Source organism: Aphidius gifuensis, linkage group LG1 (assembly GCF_014905175.1).
Source record: "Aphidius gifuensis isolate YNYX2018 linkage group LG1, ASM1490517v1, whole genome shotgun sequence".
In the NCBI taxonomy this organism is placed as follows: Eukaryota; Metazoa; Arthropoda; class Insecta; order Hymenoptera; family Braconidae; genus Aphidius; species Aphidius gifuensis.
This window is the reverse complement of record NC_057788.1, coordinates 831,185-854,519: the sequence shown is the minus strand read 5'-3', so window position 1 is coordinate 854,519 and position 23,335 is coordinate 831,185. Positions and strand designations below refer to the sequence as shown.

General features: G+C 24.2%; 5 protein-coding genes across 6 annotated transcripts; 1 reads left to right on the top strand and 4 right to left on the bottom strand.

Moving 5' to 3' along the window:
* Positions 1 to 123: 123 nt before the first annotated feature.
* Positions 124 to 2,323, bottom strand: LOC122860716 (E3 ubiquitin-protein ligase MSL2). 2 transcript variants are annotated; one of them, XM_044164643.1, is made up of 4 exons: positions 1,660 to 2,323; positions 1,318 to 1,577; positions 931 to 1,128; positions 124 to 857 (listed from the first exon to the last, which is right to left on the bottom strand). In XM_044164643.1, the coding sequence occupies exons 1-4, from the start codon at positions 2,237 to 2,239 to the stop codon at positions 576 to 578; spliced, it is 1,320 nt and encodes a 439-aa protein (XP_044020578.1). In that variant the 5' UTR covers positions 2,240 to 2,323; the 3' UTR covers positions 124 to 575. The 2 variants fall into 2 exon arrangements, with proteins under 2 accessions (XP_044020578.1, XP_044020579.1); XM_044164644.1 differs by having other exon boundaries at positions 519 to 857; positions 1,396 to 1,577.
* A 6,485-nt stretch (positions 2,324 to 8,808) lies between these two features.
* On the bottom strand, positions 8,809 to 9,533 carry LOC122847804 (zinc finger C2HC domain-containing protein 1B). The gene is made up of 2 exons (XM_044145659.1): positions 9,180 to 9,533; positions 8,809 to 9,093 (listed from the first exon to the last, which is right to left on the bottom strand). The coding sequence occupies exons 1-2, from the start codon at positions 9,249 to 9,251 to the stop codon at positions 8,809 to 8,811; spliced, it is 357 nt and encodes a 118-aa protein (XP_044001594.1). The 5' UTR covers positions 9,252 to 9,533.
* Positions 9,534 to 9,739: 206 nt separating this feature from the next.
* LOC122847803 (leucine-rich repeats and immunoglobulin-like domains protein 1) lies at positions 9,740 to 11,119 on the bottom strand. Its single transcript, XM_044145658.1, has one exon. It carries the CDS (start codon positions 11,117 to 11,119, stop codon positions 9,740 to 9,742), a length of 1,380 nt encoding a protein of 459 aa, XP_044001593.1.
* A 3,031-nt stretch (positions 11,120 to 14,150) lies between these two features.
* LOC122860715 lies at positions 14,151 to 15,621 on the top strand. Its single transcript, XM_044164642.1, has 2 exons — positions 14,151 to 14,256; positions 14,377 to 15,621. The coding sequence occupies exon 2, from the start codon at positions 14,421 to 14,423 to the stop codon at positions 14,778 to 14,780; it is 360 nt and encodes a 119-aa protein (XP_044020577.1). The 5' UTR covers positions 14,151 to 14,256; positions 14,377 to 14,420; the 3' UTR covers positions 14,781 to 15,621.
* Positions 15,622 to 15,726: 105 nt separating this feature from the next.
* On the bottom strand, positions 15,727 to 22,067 carry LOC122847801 (toll-like receptor 13). Its single transcript, XM_044145657.1, has 6 exons — positions 22,017 to 22,067; positions 20,804 to 21,806; positions 19,786 to 20,616; positions 16,713 to 17,033; positions 16,344 to 16,577; positions 15,727 to 15,812 (listed from the first exon to the last, which is right to left on the bottom strand). Exons 1-6 carry the CDS (start codon positions 22,065 to 22,067, stop codon positions 15,727 to 15,729), a joined length of 2,526 nt encoding a protein of 841 aa, XP_044001592.1.
* Between the last annotated feature and the right edge of the window lie 1,268 nt (positions 22,068 to 23,335).

Genomic DNA, 23,335 nt, shown 5'->3' with positions numbered 1-23,335 from the left:
AATTTAATATATATTTTTTTTTTTAATTTTTTTTAATTTTCAACAATCATGATCTTAAAAATATAATTTTAAATTTCATTCACACAATTTAATTATTATTTACAAAACAATTATCGATAATTGTTTTTTTTTTTTTCTTTTTTTTCTAACACTATTTACAAAATAATAATTAAATTTTTTAATACATTATAAAATATATGCAAAAATGTATTGTTTATTTTTCAAAATGGACCACATTTTTTTTCAGTTTTTTAAAATCATTGTGGATGTTATTCACAATCGTTCTTATTTTTAATAATAAAAAAAGAAAAAAACCAATTTCATCTACAAAAAAAAAATGTTTATAAAATTTATTTTTTCATTAAAAAAAATTAGTATGCATACGTAAAAACTACATAACGTTCATCAAAATTACACACTTCTTTACACTTTATACATAAAAAAAAAAAAAAAAAGAAAAAAAAAAACGAATTCAAATATATAAACTTAAAAAAAGTAACTAATAAATGAATTATAAAAATTCTCTTTTGAATTAATTAAAAATTGTTTTTAATTGATAATTTATTTATTCACTGTCAAACATCAATTTGTATATCACTATCATCAGCTTCACTTTCAGTACTAACAATAGCATCTTCACCAACAAGTAAAGCTGCTGGTAAATTTTGTGGTACATTATCAATATCAAGTCTCGGTGTTGAATAAACATTTAATACTTGTATTGTTGGTGGTGATGTTGATAAACATTGTTGTACCGTTTCAAGTGGATCAGTTGTTGCTAATGTATTTTCACAATCAATTGGTGTTGTTGATAATTGTAAATGTAAATTATGTAATTCTGGTATATGTGGACGAATCTTAAATAATTTAAAATAATAATTATTAATATTTATTCATATTAATTCGATTAAAAATTAATAAATTAATTACCTTTAAACCATCAGCTGTATGAGGATTTCGACAACCTCTACATCTACATTCTAAACAAGGTTTACTTTCAACATAACAAGGACATCTTTGACCACAACATGTTAATTTACCAGGTATTGCTGTTGCATTACCACATCTACATCCTTTTCTTTTACTTCTTGTTGAGCTTGATCTTGGTTTTTTAAAACTAGTTGATGACTGCAACACAAACAAATACAAACAAACATTTTAAATATATACTTGAGCAATTTTTTTACTAATAGAATTTAAAAAAAAAGTCAAATTAATGGCAGTGGTACTGTTAGTATTGGATAAACAATGAAGAAAATAATAAAAAAACAATTAAACATATAAAAAAATAATTAAAGCTGTATTATCCAAATTTACTTTGCTGCCCTTTGACGATTTTTTTGAAGAAGAAGTAGTAGTTCCATATGAAAGTTGTGAAGATGGAATGCATTTTACCCCTCCACTATTATTTCTAGATGTTCCAGTATCATTATCATCTTGATTTGTTGAATGATTATTATCATCATCAACAACAGTTGTTGCTGCTTTTCTTTTAATTGTTATTTTATTACCAGATCCAGCATACATTACTGAATATATTGATGTACCATTTGATACTGTTCTAATTGCTGGTGATTCTATAAAGAAAAAAAAAACAATTATCATCATAATTTTTAAAAAATTATAAACGCCAAATATGTATAATATAAAATGAATTACCAGGTACTGTTTGAGGAATTTTTTCAGCACTTGTTTGAAATGATATACCTTGTGTTTGTGTTGATGTTGTACTTGTATAAACACATGGTAATATACTGTATGCTGATTTTGATAAACCAGCATTACTTTTATATTCATCTTTAAAACCACTACCTTCTTGTATTAATTCAATAAGACTTGTTGCACCACAACAATTTGTACCATTATTTTTATTTGTTGTTATTGTTAATATTATATTACGATATATATTTGTACTTGTTAAATATTCACATAATTTTTTATAACACTGTAGTAATATCCTCAATTGTACATTTTCAATATATTTATCATAATCTTTACACCAGCCACATGAAGGTTTTAATTTTTTACGTCCACCACGACAATTACGACAAACATGATGCTGACAATTTGTTTCAGTTGGTGTATGTGGTTCAATTAATAAATTTGAACATACTGTACAACTTAAACTTTGACGTAAATATGGTACAAGTCTGTATAAATCTGTCCATGTATTTGGATCATCTGAATCAGCTTGCAATACTAATCGACAAGTTGATACATACAAACTAGTTGAATTCATTTTTTTTTATTTTTCAATTTTTTTTCTAACAATATTAATTTTTTAATTAAACAATATTTAAATTTGTTTATTATTATTGTTATTTTTTTTTTATTTACTCTGTTACTATTGTTGTTATTGTTGTGTTTGTTCTTTTTTTTTTTTTTTTCTTTTAGTTACATATGTATATTTTATTTATATTTTTAAAAAACATTTTAATTTCTTTTTTTTTTTGGTATTTAAAATAATGCTTGGTATTTGATTTATTTATTTATAGTTTATATATTATTAATTAGTTATTAATTTTTTATTAAACACAAACGATATAATCATTTTTATCCACAAACAAAACATACGCCATTGTGGTAATATTGTTATTATTAATAAGGCAAGAATGCCAACTTGAAGATGTTATGAAATTAAATTTTTTTTTTTTTTTTTAAATTTATTTTTTTTTATTATGTTGGTGGTAGTTTTAAATTATGAAAAACTTTACGCGGAGAAATAATTTATAATTCATTCATGAAAAAAAAATTAATAAAATAATTCTGTTATTTTTAGGTATGAAAAAATAAATAAAAAAATTAAATGATTGAATTTGTAAATTTATTTTTATTTATTATTATTCAACAAAATTAAGGAACAAAATTATTATTGTATGTTGGAAAGAAAAAAAAAATGGGTAATTAAAGAAAAATAATTACACTTAATTTATTGTTAATGAAATAACAAGTACATATTATTTATATTTGATATTCAATTAATTAGAACTCATTTAAAGAAAATTTTTTTGTTTTTTTAAATTAGACATAATTGTTTTTTTTTTTATTACGCAATATTACAAATGAATAAAATATTACAAATAGTGTTTAGCAGAAAAAATTCATATAAATACAGTTAACAATTTTATAAGGAATTTTTTTTTAGCTTATATTTATTTGCTTTTTATTGAACGTATAGAGAAAATGGATAAATCAATAAAATGATGTATTATATATAATTTGGATTGTTATTTAACTGAAGATATGTATAGGATGTTTTTGATAATTTTTTATCCTAATCCTGGTGGACTGGAATTGTAATCAATGCATTTGGGCTCACACAATCCAGAATCATCACAAACTCTTGTTCGTTTTCCTGAACAAAATGATATGAAATACGATGGTTTTTTAACATGAACAAATGTAAATGAAGGAATATTCCAGGCTTTAATTTTTACATCGATGATGGCATTATTAAATAAAAATATATCGTGAATGTTGGTGTATTTAAATGCATCATCTTCAATGTGGCTAATTTTATTGTGTGATAGATCCAACTGACTGCATTTAAAGCCTTCAAAAGTATCTTTTTTAATCATTGAAAATTCATTGTAACTTAAATTGAAAAGATGTAGATTATTTTCACTGTATTTCATCAATGATTTATCATCAATTTGATTAATTTTATTATGATTCAGCTCGAGTGTAATGAGACTATTTAGACTATCAAAGATACCAGTAGAAATATGGGTTATTTTGTTAAATGCCAAGTTTATATGTTTGAGATTGTCCAATGAATCAAATACACCAGCTTCAATTGTCATCAATTGTGTTTTTGATATTGACAACTTTTCCAAATTCCATAAACAAATTAATGAATTTGTTGGTAATGTAATTATTGAACCACCTGTATAATAAAGTCCAGTAATTGGCAGTAAATTCTTATTGATTCTTGGATTATCACAAATATTAATTGAATCACTATTTAAAATTTCCAATACTCTTATACTTGGAACAGTTTTCAGCACATTATTAATATATTCTGAAGGTGATTGTGGATTATATTTAATTTGAATTTTTAAATAATTCAGTAATATTAAACAATCAAATAAATTTTCTCTGAGAGGAATCGGTCCAACGTCTAATACTAAATTTTCTAATCTTATTAAACCATCAAATGATTCAGGATAAATAATAAATTCACTGTTAAAATTTTCATGTATGATTAATGTTTTTAAATATGATTTAATATACGAATTCTTAAATGCATATTTTTCGATTGATAATATACCTTTATTTTTCAATTTTAGTTTGTCGCTCGGTAATATATGAGAATATTTTCTAGTTACAAATTCATCAACGTATAATAAAGATTTGTGGTCAATACAAATCATATATAAATTATAAATTTTACAATCTGCTTTAGTTCGAGAATTGTTAACATACCAAAAATGAGTGTCATCAATAAAACCAATATTATTATGGTAATATATATGATCGAGATTCATATGATCAAATGCACGATCATCAATTTGAGCAATTTGATTATTTGAAATATCTAATGCTTTTGTTCTAACACCGTAAAATGTATTATTCTTAATGTGAGTTAATAAATTATAACTCAAGTCAAGTAATGATAAATTTAGATTCATAAATACTTTATTGTCAATGGATTTTATTTGATTTGATGACAGACTCAAATATTTAATACTATCAAGACCATCAAATGCAGAGGGTTCAATTGTTTCCAGCTTGCTTTTTGTGACAGTAAGATATTCAAGTTGCTTCAAACAGGAAAAAGCATGTTGTTGTAAATTTGTAAATTTTCCATATCCATAATGAAGAGTTGATAAATTATAATGATTATTGTTGCATAATTTCGCATCACAAATATTGACTTTATCTTGATGAGACAGTAATAAGTTATGTAAATATTTGAGATTTTTCAATAATTGACAGGTAGGTATATTGGCTGATGATTGATCTGCTAAAATTTCGAGAGATCTTAATGACGTTAGGCAATCAAAAATATATGAATCAATTTGAATTGTCCGAGTATTGAGTATAAGAACTTCAAGTTTTTCTAAGCCAGTAAATGATAAAGAAAATATTGTAAACTTTTTTGCATTAGAATTTATTATTAAATATTTTATACTCAAATTCTGAAATGCATTTTCCTCGATTGATTCAATGCTATTGTCTACTATTTCAAGTGCTGAAGGTTGCCAATTGTCAAAAAGTATTTTTACTAATTTAAGTTTCATACCAGTTTTACAAATTTGAAAAAAAAAGTATTCACTCAAGTAACACATGTTGCCATTAGAACTGTAAAAACTTATTGAATTATTTTTTAAATTATTGTCTGTGTTTGATGCAATTTCAGAATTCTTATATTGATAATAAACAATAGTATTATTATGTAAACTCCACTTTAAATTATTAAAAGTAAATAAGTAATTGTCAAATAGATAAATTATATCAACCCGTGAGGAATTGAATGCTTCATCAACAATAACAACAATTCCACTTTGTGTAAGATCAATAATTTTACATTTTATATTTTTAAAAATACCTTCTTCAATTATTTCCAATGAATTGTAACTCAAGTTAAGTAATGATAATTTACTATTTTCAATTACAAATGCTGCTTTATCAATTTTATTTATTGAATTATTACTCAAGTCAATTGCTTCCAAACTTCGAACATTATTAAATACATTTGAGGGTATATGAGTCAATTTATTATTTGATATGAAAGACACTTTTTTTAATTTTTTCAATCCATTAAATGCACCAGATGAAATCAAAGTTAAATTGCTTTCTCGTATTGTAAGCTGTTGAAGATTTTTTAAACAATAAAATGATTGACGAGCTACTACTGCCATGGAACCACCAGTATATTGAAGTTCAAATATATTGAGAGAAGTATTTTGTCGTGTGAAATCACAAATGTCGACATCTTGATGATTAACAAATTCCAATTTATGTAAATTTAAATGTTTATCCAGCAAATCATTGAGATATGATTGTGTTTCATTGGCCAATTGAATTTTAAGATATTTCAATTTATTTAAACCATAAAAAATATTAGTGTCCAGCAAAACAGAGGCTGAATTAATTTCCAAATTTTCCAATGCTGCTAAATTTGAAAAAGCAAGTGGGTCAGTATGTAATTTTACATCAGCCAGATTGAGTTGTAAAGATTTGATGGATGAAGATGATGATAGACTTTCTAATGCTTTTTTTTGAAAGACGTTAACTTTTTTATTTGTTATTTCAATTTTGTCAGGATATATTTTGATAGCTGAATTGTTTTCCTCAAAAAATATCCAATTACCTGATTCACAACTTTTGTAAGTTCCCGTAATAGTTCTATGACAATAAGTTGTTTTTGAAAAAATAAACGACGGGGAATATATCAATAATAATTTAATTATTATCCACAAAATTCGAATGTTTTTCATTCTGGACGTATTTTTTAATGAAGCACTAATTTTGAAGTAGACATTGATGTCTAAGTCACTTTAGACATCTAAATTATTATCATCTTATTTCCTCCTTTATATATCTCCATTTACTGTCTAAATGTAATTTATTTACTCATTATATTTTTTTATCACAATATAAACATTCGTTCGAGTCGTGAAATTTCTCATATATGATATTTATTCATTACTTGTTTGCCATTTTTTTTTTATTCAAAACTTTTTTACAGCAAAGTCGTACCTGATTCTTCATCCCTTATTTTTCAATATATACCATAAATTATAAATCTTGGACAATTATTCCAAAATTATAAATCTTTTCTTTTTAAATAATTAAATCTGAATGAAAAAAAATTATTAATTACTCTTAACACTATAACATTTATAAGTATAAGTGAACAATGAAATGAAATTGAAAAAATAAATTATTTTAATTATTATTCAATAAAATAATAATTGAAATAAAAAAATAAAATTATGTATATACAATAATTATGTAGAAATATAAGACTCTATTTGGACAAATAGATATTATCAAGTTAAAAAAACAAAAAATTCAAGCAAATTAAATTTAATTTTTCAACTCATTATTTATTTTTTATATAAATCAAATTTTAATTATCTCATCAAGTTGTTTCAGGTGTATTTTTTTTGTCATTCTATATTTTTTTCTTCATCTACTTGAGAACAAAGTTATTTATCTTTTTTAATATTATCACTTATATTTGACATCAAAACAGGTACATGTCAACATCTCGCATTTTTAAATTAAAAATTCAGAGACAGTAACAATTTTTTTCTTTATCTTATCACTCATCATGGAAGTAGGGTAAAAATCAAAAGTAAAAAAATGATTAACAAATTAATCCCGAGAATAAATTGTTATTTTAATTAAAAAAAAATTTTTTATTATCTTTTTAAAATATTTTATTATCTTCAATGCCTATACGTACATGAGACTACAATATTTTTCATCTAGCCAAATTAGGCTAGATAAATTATATCACATCCTAAATTGACAATAATCACAATGTATGATTTCTTCTGCTCTTATACTGTACAATATGTTGCTGCTATATATTATGTGGAATAGTAATGAATTACTAATAATTATAAAATAATTTTGCATTGCTATTTTTATTATTACGCACGCCTGTATTCATAATTTCTAAAATGTTTATTGTTTATTATTGTTATAAACAAATGCATCAGTAATCAGTATAAATCCACAAAAAAATATATTTTCGAAAGATCGATGATGTTTGTCTTTTTATATGAGGAATACAATAATCTATTTACACAAAAAAAAAAAGATATTTATTCTTACATATAAAACAATTACATTTTTTTTTTATCATTTTTCATGATTATATATATTCTCTATATACATTATTCAAATTGTAATGCAATAATCATGTTGCCAAGCGGTTTTATGTGCTATTATCTTTTGATTCTCACTTTCTTTGAAAATTTAATATCAATGGATCTTCAACACATAAATAAGGAAAAGCATTGCAAAAAATAGTTGCAAGTATAGATAGATAATGAATATATTATTTATCTATTGTAATTAATGATTTCGTCATAACCTTGACCCATACATTAAATAATGATAATATATGATCCTCAATTGACCCTCGGAAATCGAAAAAAAAAAAAAAATTAGAGACAAAGAAAGAAATGTACTAAAATCAATAGATTTTTAATATTATTTAAAGAAAATATACGTCAAGAAAAGCAAGGAAATATAAAATTTTCAAGAAAATTTAACAATGAGAAAATCATCAATAAAAATATAGAATAAATATTTTTAAAATAATAAATTGTTTTGCAGCGATTTATGATAACGTTATATTATCATGATAATAACAAGGTGTAGTTTAAAATTATTTTAGATGCTATCTTATCTTTTTTTTTTTTTCGTTTGTTAATTTTAAATTTTTATTACAATTTTTAATAATTAAAAAAAAAAATACTAGCAAAAGAAACAAAATTCAGCTAAAAAAAAAAAAAAAAATACTTTTGAATAATTTATCATCACATTGTAAAATAGCAATAAATTTTTATTAAATTAATTAATTTAAAAAAACAATATAAATTAATTTTTTTTAAATATTTGAATAATATATAAATTTAATTGAAAAAAATCTATTAGATAATTAATTAAATATGCATGGAGAAAAATAATTTATTTTAAAATAAAAATCTAAAAAAAAAAAAAAAAAGAGTGGTAAAGAAATTAATAAAATTCATATAAAAAAAATAAAAAAAAATTATTAAATAAATAATAACATGATTATTAAAAAAAGCGATTTGATAATTTTTTTTTTTTTATAATGATAATTTACTTGATTTTATTACGTCGATTTTGAGGATTGGTATTTGGTTTATTATGAATCATATTTTTACAAAGTGGAATATGACGTTCAGCAGCTGCTTGATTGAATCTTCTTTCACAATGTGGACACTGTATATAATCACTGTTATCACTTCGTGGTGGTGGTGGTAAATCACTCACTTTACCACCAGCAGCAATATGAGCTTGTAATTTTTTAGCTGATTTTATTGTTTCAATAAAATCTTCATGTTTACGACGCCAATTTGATTTTACCTCTGGTTTTATTTTTTTCTATAAATATTTTATTTATTTAGGAAATTAATATAACAAGATAAAACCAAAAAAATTAATTAATTAATTATTGAATCAAAACATACATCAATTTTTTTCTTAGCTGACAATTTGACATATGGCTCCAATTCAGTACCCTGTATACGCTGTTTTGTCATGTCAAATGTTTTGCGTTTTTTTTGACTTGCCTTGATGCAAATTTGTTGATGATAATCAATTCTATCTGGTGCAAATTTACGTCCACAAATTTTGCAATCATATTTATTTAAGTTACTGAAATTTCATTTAATTAAAAATAAATAAACATAAGATTTTTTTATTTTGCTTAGTTTTATTATTTAACAATACCTAAAAGTATGGGTTTTTTATGGTAAAATAATGACAAAGTTAAACTGACAAATAATTTTGTATTGAGGAATATTTTTATGTAATTTTAAATATTAAAAAAAATTATTTTCTTTATTCATTTATTTTATTCATTACAGTTTACTAACTTCAATACAATATTTTTATTATTATTATTAATTAACAAGAAAAGAATTAATTTAATCATCAATGAATATTACAATAAATTTTTAATTATTGAAAATGATGAAGTAAATATTTCAAGGAGGGAATCAAGTCGTATTGTAAATGTTTTATTTTTTTAACCAAAACGAAGTACAAGAGAATAACACATTCTAAATTGACAACGATCACAATGTATGACTTCGCCTGTTCTTAATGCACAATATGGTGCAGCATGAAATGGTTTTTCTAATGTAACAAAAGTAAATGGAGGAATCTTCCAGGCTTTCTTTTGGACATCTATGATGGAATTATTGAATAGAAACATATCTTGAATATTGGTACCTTCAAATGCATCATTTTCAACGTGGCTAATTTTATTGTGTGATAGATCCAACCGGATGCAATAAACACCTTTAAAAGTATCTTTTTTAATAATTGAAATTTCATTGTAACTTAAATTGACAAGTTGTAGATTATTGTTACTGGATTTCATCAATGATTTATCATCAATTCCATTGATTTTATTATGGTTCAGCTCGAGGCTAATTAAATTATTTAGATTAACAAAAGTACCAGTAGAAATATGATTTATTTTGTTGAATGCCAGATGAATATATTTGAGATTGTCCAGTGAATCAAATACACCAGCTTCAATTGTCGTCAATTGTGTTTCTGATATTGACAATTTTTCCAGATTTCGTAGACATTTCAATGAATTTCGTGGTAACGTACTAATTAAACCACCAGTGTAATAAAGTCCTGTTATTGGTAGTATATTTATAAAGGATTCTGGATTATCACAAATATTTACCGAATCGCTATTTAAAATTTCCAATACTCTTATACTTGGAACAGTATTCAAGACATTGTTAATATATTCCGAAGGTAATTTTGGATTTTTTTTAATTTCAATTTTTAAATAATTTAGTGATGTTAAACGATCAAATAACATTACTTCGAGAGGAATAGGTCCAACGTCTAATACTAAATTTTCCAAATTTAACAGACCATCGAATGATTCAGGATGAATTAAAAATTCACTTTTGATATTTTTATGAATAGATAATGTTTTTGGATCTGCTATGGGAAGCAAATCTTTAAAAACATATTTACCCATTGCCGATATTCTTTCGTCAGATATTTCGATGGCATCACTTGTTATAAGCCAGCCGAGAAAAGACGTCAATGATGATTTGAAAAGTGAAAATTTATTCAGTATGTCGACAGATGTTAATGTTTCACCTTGTATACATATTCTGTATGTTTTTATAATTGTACAATCAATTTCAATTTGTGAATTATCGATATACCAATAACGAGTGGCATTAATAAAACCAATATTATTCTGATAATATATATGATGAAGATTCATAACTTGAAATGCACCATTATCGATTTTAACAATTTTATTATTCGATATATCTAATGATTTTGTTTTAACACTGGTAAATGTGTCTTTTGTAATATGAGTTAATAAATTATAACTCAAATCAAGCAATGATAAATTCAGATTCATAAATACATTATCAATGGATTTTATTTGATTTGATGATAGACTTAAATATTTGATATTATCAAGACCGTCAAATGCAGAAGATTCAATCGTTTCAAGCTTGCCATTAGTTACACCAAGATATTTAAGTTGCCTCAAACACGAAAAAGCAAGTTGTTGTAAATTTGCAAATGAACCATTTTCATAACAAAGAGTTGATATATTGAAATTATTACTCGTCCGTGTTTTTTTATCACAAATATTAACTCTATCTTGACGGATGAGCAATAAATTATTGAAAAATTTAAAATTTCTAAACAATTGACTGAAAGAAATGTTGGAAGATTGATCAACTGAAATTTCAAGAAATTTTAATGATACTAGATATCCAAAAATATATGATTTAATTTGGATTGGCGGAGTATTGAGTACAAGAAATTCAAGTTTTTTTAATCCAGCAAATGATGCAGGATATAAAGTAAACGGCTTTGCAAAACAATTAATTATCAAAGTTTTTATACTCAACTGTTGAAATGCATTTTTTTCAATTGATGTAATATTCTTGTCCGTTATTTGAAGTGTTTCTGGTTGCCAATTATCAATGAGATGTTCAACTAATTTGAGTTGCATAATTGATGTTTTACAAATTTTAAAATAATAATATTCACTGAAGTAACATATGTCGTCATTATGATGATGATCAATTGAACTTACTAATTCGTCATCATGGTTGGTTGCAATATCAGTATTTATATATTGAATATAAATAATAACATCATTATTTATACCCCAATTTAAAATATCAATCGCAGATAAATAATTATTAAATAGACAGATTCTACTAACATTGGCAGAAGTGAATGCTCCATCAGCAATAGCCACTATTTTATTTTGTGTGAGATCAATAACTTTACATTTTATATTTTGGAAAACTCCTCCTTTGATGATTTCCAATGAATTGTAGCTCAAATTAAGTAATGCTAGTTTACTATTTCCAATAGTAAATGCTCCATTATCAATTTTATTTATTGAATTATCACTTAAATCAATAATTTCCAAGTTTCGAACATTAAATACATTTGAGGGTATATGAGTCAGTTTATTATTTGATTTTATAGACACTTTTTTTAATTTCTTCAATACATTAAATGCTCCAGAGAAAATTAAAGTTAAATTGCTTTCAGTGATAGTAAGATTTTGAAGATTTTTTAAACAATAAAATGATTGACGTGTTACTACTGTCATGGGACTACCAGTATATTGAAGTTCAAATATATTGTGAGAAGTATTTTGTCGAGTGAAATCACAAATGTCGACATCTTGATGATCAACAAATTCCAATTTATGTAAATTTAAATGTTTATCCAGTAAATCATTGAAATATGATTTAGTTTTATTGGCCAGTTGAATTTTTAAATATTTTAAATTATTTAAACCATAAAAAATATCAGTGTCCAGCAAAACAGAGGCTGAATTAATTTCCAAATTTTCCAATGCTGCTAAATTTGAAAATGCAATTGGTTCAATTTGCAATTCAATATCAGCCAAATTGAGTTGTAAAGATTCAATTGATGAAGATGATGGTATATTTTGAAATGCATTATTTTGAAAAACGTTAACTTTTTTATTTGTTATTTCAATTTTATCAGAATATATTTTGAATGCTGAATCGTTGTCTCTAAAAAATGTCCAATTACCTGTTTTACAACTTTTGTAGGTTCCCGTAACAGTTGTATAACAATAAGTTGTCTCAGAAAAAACAAACGATGGTGAATATACCAATAATAGTTTAATTATCATCCACAAAATTTTAATATTATGCATCATGAATGTATTATTCCATGAAGCATTAATTCAGAAGTGGTACTGATACTAATTTCAAAGTAACAATGCCTTTTTAAATATGCCCAACTTATTTACTTTCATTTTTATATTTCTAATATCGTTATCAAAATATAATTCATTAAAGTTTTATGCTTTTGTTATCAGTAACTTTCAGCATCATCATGGAAATTTACCAAATCATTTTTTATCATAGTACAAATATCTTTTTAGTCTGTGGAATATATATTTTTGCTTTATTATGTATTTACTTAATTTTATCTCTAAGAAATATTATAAATTTGAGCTTTTATATATACTATTTATTATCCTATGTATATTAATGATTTCAATACGCCATGACTTGAAATGGACATTTTAAAAAGCATTAATTACGAGGAATATTTATATCAATTTCTAAATGACTGGAAAGATGAAAGTTCTTCAAAATTATTTATTCATTTGTATTTGCATTTTATTTTTTAATTATTATCTAGTTTAAATATTATAAAAAAATCTACTTGTACAAATAAATTTTATCAAGTTAAAAAAAAAAAAAAAATTCAAGCAAATAAAATTTTATTTTTCAACTCATTATATTTATTTTTTATATAAATCAAATTTAAATCCGACAATTGTCTCGCCAACTTGTTTTAGCTATTATATTTTTTAATATTATCACTTAATATTTGACATTAAAACAGGTATACATATGTAAACATTTCGCATCTTTAAATTAATAATGAAGAGACAATATAAAATTTTTTTTTTTCCTTCTAATCACTCGTCATGAAAGCAAAGTAAAAATAAAAAGTAAAAAAATGAATAAGCAATTAATTCCGAGATTAAATTAATTTTGAATTTAATTTTAAATTATTTTTTTATTGTACCAACATAATATTTTATTATTTTAAATGGCTATACGTATGTGAGCCTACAATATATTTAAAATTTTTTTTTTTTTTCTGCTGATATTCCAGTATTATTTATGACTTAAAAATAAATATAAATTAATGAGCAATAATCAACAATCAATAAGGAAAACCGAAGCGAAAAATAATATAAAAAAATAATGTGATTAAACCTTGACTCTCATATTCAATGTATTCCAAATCACAGTGATAATAATGCTTCATTTTTTATGACCCTTAAACTCTATGAGAAACGATAACCCACTATTCAAATAAATATTATCAAGGATTTATTATATAACGATTAACGATATATAACATATTTTAATTATCAACATAAATCTTCGCTACAATCTTGCATATAAATACGAGCTGATACAATTTCATTTCATTGTGAATGAATATTTTCAGCACTCAACAAATAACTAGGTAATATTATTGATAAATAATTTATTTTAATTTTATATAATGTTGAAAATTTTAATATTTAAATGTTAAATAAAATGAATGGATTAATATTAATATAATGTTTTTTTCGATTTTTTTCAGATATTTTTTGTCGTTGAAAAACGAAAATTAATAACATTAAAAAAATGCAACATTTAATAAAAATATTTGTGTTATTTTGTGTGATTGCAACTGCATTGGCTAGAAGTGGAAGTATCACTGTTAAAAATGGTGGTGGTTATGTTGCGCTATTTAGTGTTGAATATACTAAAGATGGAAAAAGACAGTCTGCAGAATCAGGAGATTTTACTGCTGGTGTATCAAAAACAATTCAAATACCAGATGGTGCAAGAGACGTATTTGTTAAAGCTGAGGTTTATTGGTTTATTGCATCAAGAGCTGTTATATTTACTAAACATTATGATGGTCCAGAACAAAAATGCTTCAAGGTATGGGGTACAACATTGAATACAGCTTGGGATGAACGTAATTGTGGTGATTTATAAAAAAAAAAAAAAATAGTTCAAGGTTATGAAAAAATATCGTTTATGAGTTAGACATCATTCTAATAATCGAAACAATTAACTGCAATGAAAAAATTATAAATAAATTTGTTTTTTTTTTTAATTTTAAAAGTTAAAACAAAAATTTTTATGTTTGAAATTTATACTAAATTAAGTTTCTTTTATGCTGTTTATTGATAATATTTTTACATTCATTTGATTTAAATTACAAGTGGATTAAAAAATTTAAAACTTAAAAATAAAATACATTAAAACTCTACTACATTTATACTTTCGTAAATGAAAAATATTGTTTGTTTAGCCAAATCGTAAATTAGAAAGATGAGACATTATAAATTGACAACGGTCACAATTTATAATTGCTCCATTTCTTCATGTGCAATATGGTATACTGCATGTACTGGTTTGTTTAATGTAATAAGAGAGAATGAAGGAATCTTTCAAGCTTCATTTTTGGCATCGTTGATAAAATTATTAAATAGGAATATATCTTGAATATTGGTGCCTTCAAATGCATTATTTTCAACGTGGCTAATTTTATTGTGTGATAAATACAACTGTCTGGAGTGAAATTAATTATGACATTTAATTTTTTCATAATTTGTCACAACAGACTTTGATAAATGAATTAAAATAAATAGTACTTTTTTTTATCTAATCTGATTCTCATTTATCTTATCTTCTAAACAAAACCTCTTAATTTATTTTTCATTATTAAATTAAATTATAAAATGACAATTGTGTTGCCAAATAGTTTTATATTTTATAAATTTTTTTAAATAATTAAATAACATTGGATCTTATAAATGAGACAAACGAATACTTAGATGATGAATATATTTTTTAATTTCTGCGTTTTTTATTTTATATGAATAACTGGCAAACATAGTCAAAAAAAGGAAGTATGATATTGATATTTTAATTTATTTTATCCTAATCCTGGTGGACTAGACTTGTAATCAATGCATCTGAACTCACACCATCCTAAATCATCACAAGTTCTTGTTCGTTTTCCTGAACAAAATGATATGAAATACGATGGTTTTTTAACATGAACAAAAGTAAATGATGGAATCTTCCAGGCGTTAATTTTCACATCGATGATAGCATTATTAAATAAAAATATATCGTGCATTTTGGTATCTTTAAATGCATCATCTTCAATGTGGCTAATTTTATTGTGTGATAGATCCAACTGACTGCATTTAAAACTTTCAAAAGTATCTTTTTTAATCATTGAAAATTCATTGTAACTTAAATTGAGAAGATGTAGATTATTTTCACTGGATTTCATCAATGATTTATTATCAATTCCAATAATTTTATTATGATTCAGGTCAAGGGTAATTAAATTATTTAAACGATTAAAAATACCAGTAGAAATACGAGTTAATTTGTTGAATGCCAAATGAATATATTTGAGATTGTTCAATGAATCAAATACACCAGCTTCAATCGTCGTCAATTGTGTTTTTGATATTGAAAATTTTTCCAGATTCCATAAACAAATTAATGAATTTGTTGGTAACACAACGATTGATCCACTTGTATAATAAAGACCAGTAAGTGGCAGTGAATTCTCATTGGATATTGGATTATTACAAATATTAATTGAATCACTATTTAAAATTTCCAATACTCTTAAACTTGGAACAGTTTTCAATACATTATTAATATATTTTGAAGGTGATTGTGGATTATATTTAATTTCAATACGAAGATAATTGAGTGATATTAAACGATCAAATAAATTTTCTTTAACTTCAATAGGTCCAACATCTAATATCAAATTTTCCAAATTTAACAAACCTTCAAATGATTCAGGATAGATGTAAAATTCACTTTTAATATTTTTATGAATATTTAATGTTTTTGGATAATTTGTAAATAGAAAATCTTTAAATACATATTTACCCATTGCCGATATTCTTTCGTCAAATATTTCGAGTGTGTCACTTGTTATAAGCCGCCCGAAAAAAGAATATTTATTTGGTATGTCAACAGATGATAAAGTTTCACCCTTTTTGCAAATTCTGTATGTATTTTGATTCGTACAATTAACTTCAATTTGTGAATCATCAATATACCAATAACGAGAATTAACAAATACTCTATCATTATTATTGTAATAATACAGATGATTGAGATTCATGTCTTTGAAAGCACCATTATCAATTTCTACAATTTTATTATTTGAAATGTCCAATACGTTTGTTCTCACACCAATAAATGTATCTGTTTTAATATGAGTTAATAAATTATCACTCAAGTCAAGTATCAATAATTTTTTATTCATAAATAGTTTGTTATCAATGGATTTTATTTTATTCGATGATAAACTTATATATTTGATATTATCAAGACCATCAAATGCATGAGGGTCCACTGTTCTCAGATTGCAATTTGTTACAACGAGATTTTTAAGTTTTTTTAAACATGAAAAAGCAAGTTTTTGTATATTTGAAAATTTTCCATTTTCATAATGAAGAGTTGATATATTGAAACTATTATTGTTATTCATGCATATTTTTTTATCACAAATATCAATTTTATTTTGATGAGTAAGATATAAACTATCAAAAAATACAAGATTCGAAAATAATTGACACAAAGAAATATTAGACGATTCATCAACTGAAATTTCAAGAAACTTTAATGATATTACATTATCAAAAATATATGATTCAATTCGAATTGGCTTAGTATTGAGTTTTAGAACTTTAAGATCGTTGAATCCAGCAAATGATGCAGGTAATAGCGTAAAACTTTTCGCAGCAGAATTTATTGTTAAAACTTTTATATTAATATTCAGAAATGCATTTTCTTTAATTGATGAAATATTGTCGTCTGTTATCTCAAGTCTTGTAGGTTGCCAATTAACAATAAGATTTTTGACTAATTTAAGTTCCATGCTTGATGTTCTACAAATTTTAAAATAATAATACTGGCTGAAGTAACATACGTCATCATTTGGATCGATTAGACTTATTGATTTATTGGATGGACTGAATGCAATATCAGACTGCATATATTCAATATAAACAATGGTATTATCATTGAGACCCCACTTTGAACGATTAAAAGTCGAGAAATAATTGTCAAGTAGATTGATTGTATCAACATGTGATTTATTGAAGGCCTCATCGGCAATATCAACAATTTGACTCTGTGTAAGATCAATAACACTGCATTTAATATTTTTAAAAATACCTTTTTCAATTATTTCCAATGAATTGTAACTCAAGTTAAGCAATGATAATTTACTATTTTCAATTGTAAATGCTCCATTATCAATTTTATTTATTGAATTATTACTCAAGTCAATAATTTCCAAGTTTCGGACATTGAATACATTTGAGGCTATATGAGTCAATTTATTATTTGATGCTATGGACACTTTTTTTAATTTCTTCAATACACTAAATGCACCAGGCGAAATTAAAGTTAAATTACTTTCTCGTATTGTAAGCTGTTGAAGATTTTTTAAACAATAAAATGATTGACGTGTTAATATTGACATGGAACCACCAGTATATTGAAGTTCAAATATATTGAGAGAAGTACTTTGTTTCGTGAAATCGCAAATATCCACATCTTGATGATTAACAAATTCCAATTTATGTAAATTCAAATGTTTCTCCAGCACATCATTGAGATATGATTTTGTTTCATTGGCAAGTTGAAATTTAAGATATTTTAAATTATTTAAGCCATAAAAAATATCGGTGTCCAGCAAAACTGAGGCTGAATTAATTTCTAAATTTTCCAATGCTGCTAAATTTGAAAAAGCAAGTGGTTCAATATGCAATTTCGTATCAGCCAAATTGAGTTGTAATGATTTGATGGATGAAGATGATAATATATTTTCTAGCGCTTTATTTTGAAAGACGTTAAGTTTTTCATTTGTTATTTCAATTTTATCAGGATATATTTTGATAGCTGAATCGTTTTCCTCAAAAAATATCCAATTACCTGCTTCACAACTTTTAAAGGTTCCCATGATAGTTTTATGACAATAAATTGTTTCAGAAAAAACAAAAGATAGATAGAATGATAATAATTTAACCACTATCCACGAAATTCCAATATTATTCATTATGAATATTTATTCAATGAACTACTTGTTTTACTGATAACGATGTCAAACTTACAGCAGACATCTAAATTTAATTTTTTTTTTATATCACCCATCAACCGAAACTAATTTTATTATTCTTAACACTTTTGTTATCAGTATGTTTCTTAGTCCCACTACAATTTTGATTAAATTTACGAAATCGTTTCTTATCATAATATAAATATTCATTTGAGTTACTAATATCGTTTGATATTTGCTTTATTCAAACAGTTATTATTCACTAGTCTTTTTTTTCTTCTCATATGAAATTTTTCCATAGAAAAATCCTATTAGAATCTTGAATAAATTTTTAGTAGATATTTAATTTTTTCATAGTTTGTTACGACAGACTTTAATAAAAGAATTAAAATAAATAGTTCTTTTTTTATCTAACCTGATTGTCATTTATCTTATCTCTTTAACAAAACTCCTTTATTTATTTTTCATTGAAATTGAATCTTAATGTGACAATATTGTGTTGCCAAGTGGTTTTATAATTTGTCATTATTTTTTTCCTTTATGATTCTATTTTTTTAAATTTTATGTACTTCATTAGCAAAAGATCGATTCATACATGTGTATATTGACGATATTATTTATCGTTTTAAACTGATAATTAAATAATATTGGGTCGTATAAATATGAAAAACATAAAACATAGATGATAAATATATTTTTTAATTAAATGTAATAGTAAGTTAGATATTTTTTAATTTCTAGTTTTATTATTTTATATAAATAACTGGCAATCACTATTTTTTTTTATTAAAAAAATAGACAGTCAAAAACAGCAAGCATGATATTAAAATTTTATTCCATTTTATCCTAATCCTGGTGGACTGAAAATGTAGTCAATGCATCTGGACTCACACGATCCAAAATGATCACATACTCTTGTTCGTATTCCTGAACAAAATGATATGAAATACGATGGTTTTTTAACATGAACAAAAGTATATAAAGGAATCTTCCAGGCTTTCATTTTTACGTACATGATAAAATTATTAAATAAAAATATATCATGAATTTTTGTATCTTTAAATGCATCATCTTCAATGTGACTAATTTTGTTGTGTGATAGATCCAACTGACTGCATTTAAAACCTGCAAAAGTATCTTTTTTAATGAATGAAAATTCATTGTAACTTAAATTGAGAAGGTGTAAATTATTTTCCACAGATTTTCTCAATGATTTATCATCCATTTCAATTATTTTATTATGATTCAGGTCAAGGGTAATTAAATTATTTAGACGATTAAAAGCACCAGTAGTAATACGAGTTAATTTGTTGAATGCCAAATGAATATATTTGAGATTGTTCAATGAATCAAATACACCAGCTTCAATTGTCGTCAATTGTGTTTTTGATATTGACAATTTTTCCAAATTCCATAAACAAATCAATGAATTTGTTGGTAATACACCGATTGATCCACCTGTATAATAAAGCCCAGTAAGTGGCAGTGAATTCTCATTGGATATTGGATTATTACAAATATTAATTGAATCACTATTTAAAATTTCCAATACTCTTAAACTCGGAACAGTTTTCAATACATTATTAATATATTTTGAAGGTGATTGTGGATTATATTTAATTTCAATACGAAGATAATTGAGTGATATTAATTGATCAAATAAATTTTCTTGAAGAGAAATTGGTCCGACGTCTAGTACTAAATTTTCTAAACTTGGCAAACCTTCAAATGATTCACGATAAATAATAAATTCATTTTTAAAATTTCCAGATACAACAAAAGTTTTTAAATGTTCTTTAATATTTGAATTTTTAAAAGCGTATTTATTTATCGATGATATTATTTAATTCAAGTGGGTTAATTTTAGGACGAACTTAATGACCTTGCCTTGTTTATTTTTGTACGGCACAATTAGCTTCAATTTTAATATCATCAAAATAATAAAAAGTGTCATTGATAGCACCAGGATTATTATTGTAGTATATGTGATGAAGATTCATGTCTTTAAATGCATCATCATCAATTTGAATAATTTTATTATAGGAAATATCCAATGCTTTTGTTTTCATTCCATAAAATGTATCTTTTTTAATATGAGTCAACAAATTATAACTCAAGTCAAGCGATGATAAATTTAAATTTGTAAATACATTACTATCAATTGTTTGTATTTGATTTGATGATAGACTCAAATATTTGATATTATTAAGACCGTCAAATGCAGTGGGTTCAATCGTTTTTAAACTGCTATTTGTTACAGCAAGATATTCAAGTTGTTTTAAACACGAAAAAGCAAGTTGTTGTAAATTTGTAAATTTTCCATATTTATAATGGAGACTCGTTATATTGAAATTAGTATTTGTACATAATGTCTCATGACAAATATCAACTCTATTTTGACGAGTAAGTAATAAATTATCAAAAAATATGAGATTTTGAAACAATTGGCTGAAAGTAATATTGGAAGATTCATTAACTGAAATTCCCAGAAATTTTAATGATACTAAATATCCAAAAATATATGATTCAACTTGGATTGGCGAAGTATTGAGTATAAGAAATTCAAGTTTTTTTAATCCAGCAAATGATGCAGGGTATAACGTAAATGTCTTTGAAAAACAATTAAAGATCAAAGTTTTTATACTCAACTGTTGAAATGCATTTTTTTCAATTGATGAAATTTTGTCGTCTGTTATTTCAAGTGTTTCAGGTTGCCAATTATCAATGAGATGTTCAACTAATTTGAGTTGCATAGTTGATGTTTTACAAATTTTAAAATAATAATATTCACTGAAGTAACATATGTTGTCTTTATGATGATCAATTGAACTTACTAATTCGTCATCAGGGTTGGTTGCACAATCAATATTTATATATTTAAAATAAATAATAACACCATCATTAAAACCCCACTTTAAATTATTAATAGTGAACAAATAATTATTAAATAGATAAATTTTATGGATATGTGAGGAATTAAATGCTCCATCAAGAATAGCAACAATTTGACTTTGTGTAAGATCAATAACATTGCATTTTATATTTTTAAAAATTCCTTCTTTAATAATGTCCAATGAATTGTAGCTCAAGTTAAGTAATGATAATTTACTATTTTCAATTACCAATGCTCCATTATCAATTTTATTTATTGAATTATTACTCAAGTCAATCATTTCCAAACTTCGAACAGTATTGAATACATTTGAAGCTATATGAGTCAGTTTATTATTTGATACTATAGATACTTTTTTTAATTTCTTCAATACATTGAATGCACCAGCGAAAATTAAAGTTAGATTGCTTTCTCGTATTGTAAGCTGTTGAAGATTTTTTAAACAATAAAATGATTGACGTGTTACTACTGTCATAGAACCACCAGTATATTGAAGTTCAAATATATTGAGAGAAGTATTTTGTCTTGTGAAATCGCAAATGTCGACATCTTGATGATTAACAAATTCCAATTCATGTAAATTTAAATGTTTATCCAGCAAATCATTGAGATATGATTTTGTTTCATTGGCCAGTTGAATTTTCAGATATTTTAAATTATTTAAGCCATAAAAAATATCAGTGTCCAACAAAACAGAGGCCGAATTAATTTCAATATTTTCCAATGCTGCCAAATTTGAAAAAGCAAGTGGTTCAATTTGCAATTCAATGTCAGCCAAATTAAGTTGTAAATTTTTAATTGATGGAGATGATGGAGTATTTTTAAATGCATTATTTTGAAAGACGTTAACTTTTTCATTTGTTATTTCGATTTTGTCAGGATATTTTTTAATAATTGAATCATTTCCCTCAAAAAATATCCAATTACCTGTTTTACAACTTTTGTAGGTTCCCGTAATTGTTCTATAACAATAAGTTGTCTCCGAAAAAACAAACGACGACTGACATATCAATAATAATTTAATTATCATCCACAAAATTCCAATATTAGTCATTGTGGATATATTATCTTATATAAAGCACTATTAATTTTGAAGTATTACTGATACTGCACAGTCAAAGTAACTGTATAGTTGTATTTAGTTTTTTCAATTATATGTACTCTTTTTTATATCTTTATTCTTTAATCACTACCCAAGTATAATTTATTATTAAATCTTTACACTGTTGTTATCAGTAACTCTCAGCGTCACCATATGTTTATGGAAATTTACTGAGTTTTTTCGTATCGTACCTTATCTATCTTTTCAAATTGTGAGACATATTAATTAATATTTACTCTATTCAACATATACTCATTTTTTTTTATCTCCAGGAAATATCATATCTGAAGCGTATATATACTATTTGTTATCTATGAATAATTTAAATATTATATTTTTGATAATTTATTACTAATAATAAATATTCAAATTATTTATACAATAAATATGTTTAGTAATGAATGAAATATACTTTTCAAAGGCATTATTTTTCTTAGAAATTTTTT

What these genes read in the sequence shown, in the direction of transcription:
- LOC122860716 (XM_044164643.1), bottom strand. Translation starts at nt 2,239, where the DNA reads ATGAATTCAACTAGTTTGTATGTATCAACTTGTCGATTAGTATTGCAA. An exon ending in AATTCCTCAAACAGTACCTG is followed by an intron (nt 1,578 to 1,659) that starts GTAATTCATTTT and finishes TTTTCTTTATAG; the next exon opens with AATCACCAGCAATTAGAACA. An exon ending in AATCGTCAAAGGGCAGCAAA is followed by an intron (nt 1,129 to 1,317) that starts GTAAATTTGGAT and finishes TTTGTGTTGCAG; the next exon opens with TCATCAACTAGTTTTAAAAA.
- LOC122847804 (XM_044145659.1), bottom strand. Translation starts at nt 9,251, where the DNA reads ATGACAAAACAGCGTATACAGGGTACTGAATTGGAGCCATATGTCAAA. An exon ending in CAGCTAAGAAAAAAATTGAT is followed by an intron (nt 9,094 to 9,179) that starts GTATGTTTTGAT and finishes AAATATTTATAG; the next exon opens with AAAAAAATAAAACCAGAGGT.
- LOC122847803 (XM_044145658.1), bottom strand. Translation starts at nt 11,119, where the DNA reads ATGAATCTGAATTTATCATTGCTTGATTTGAGTTATAATTTATTAACT.
- LOC122860715 (XM_044164642.1), top strand. Translation starts at nt 14,421, where the DNA reads ATGCAACATTTAATAAAAATATTTGTGTTATTTTGTGTGATTGCAACT.
- LOC122847801 (XM_044145657.1), bottom strand. Translation starts at nt 22,067, where the DNA reads ATGATTGACTTGAGTAATAATTCAATAAATAAAATTGATAATGGAGCA. An exon ending in AAATTGATAATGGAGCATTG is followed by an intron (nt 21,807 to 22,016) that starts GTAATTGAAAAT and finishes AATAATTTAAAG; the next exon opens with TGGGGTTTTAATGATGGTGT. An exon ending in ATGTGATCATTTTGGATCGT is followed by an intron (nt 17,034 to 19,785) that starts GTGAGTCCAGAT and finishes ATATTAAAACAG; the next exon opens with ATACATTTATTGGTGTGAGA.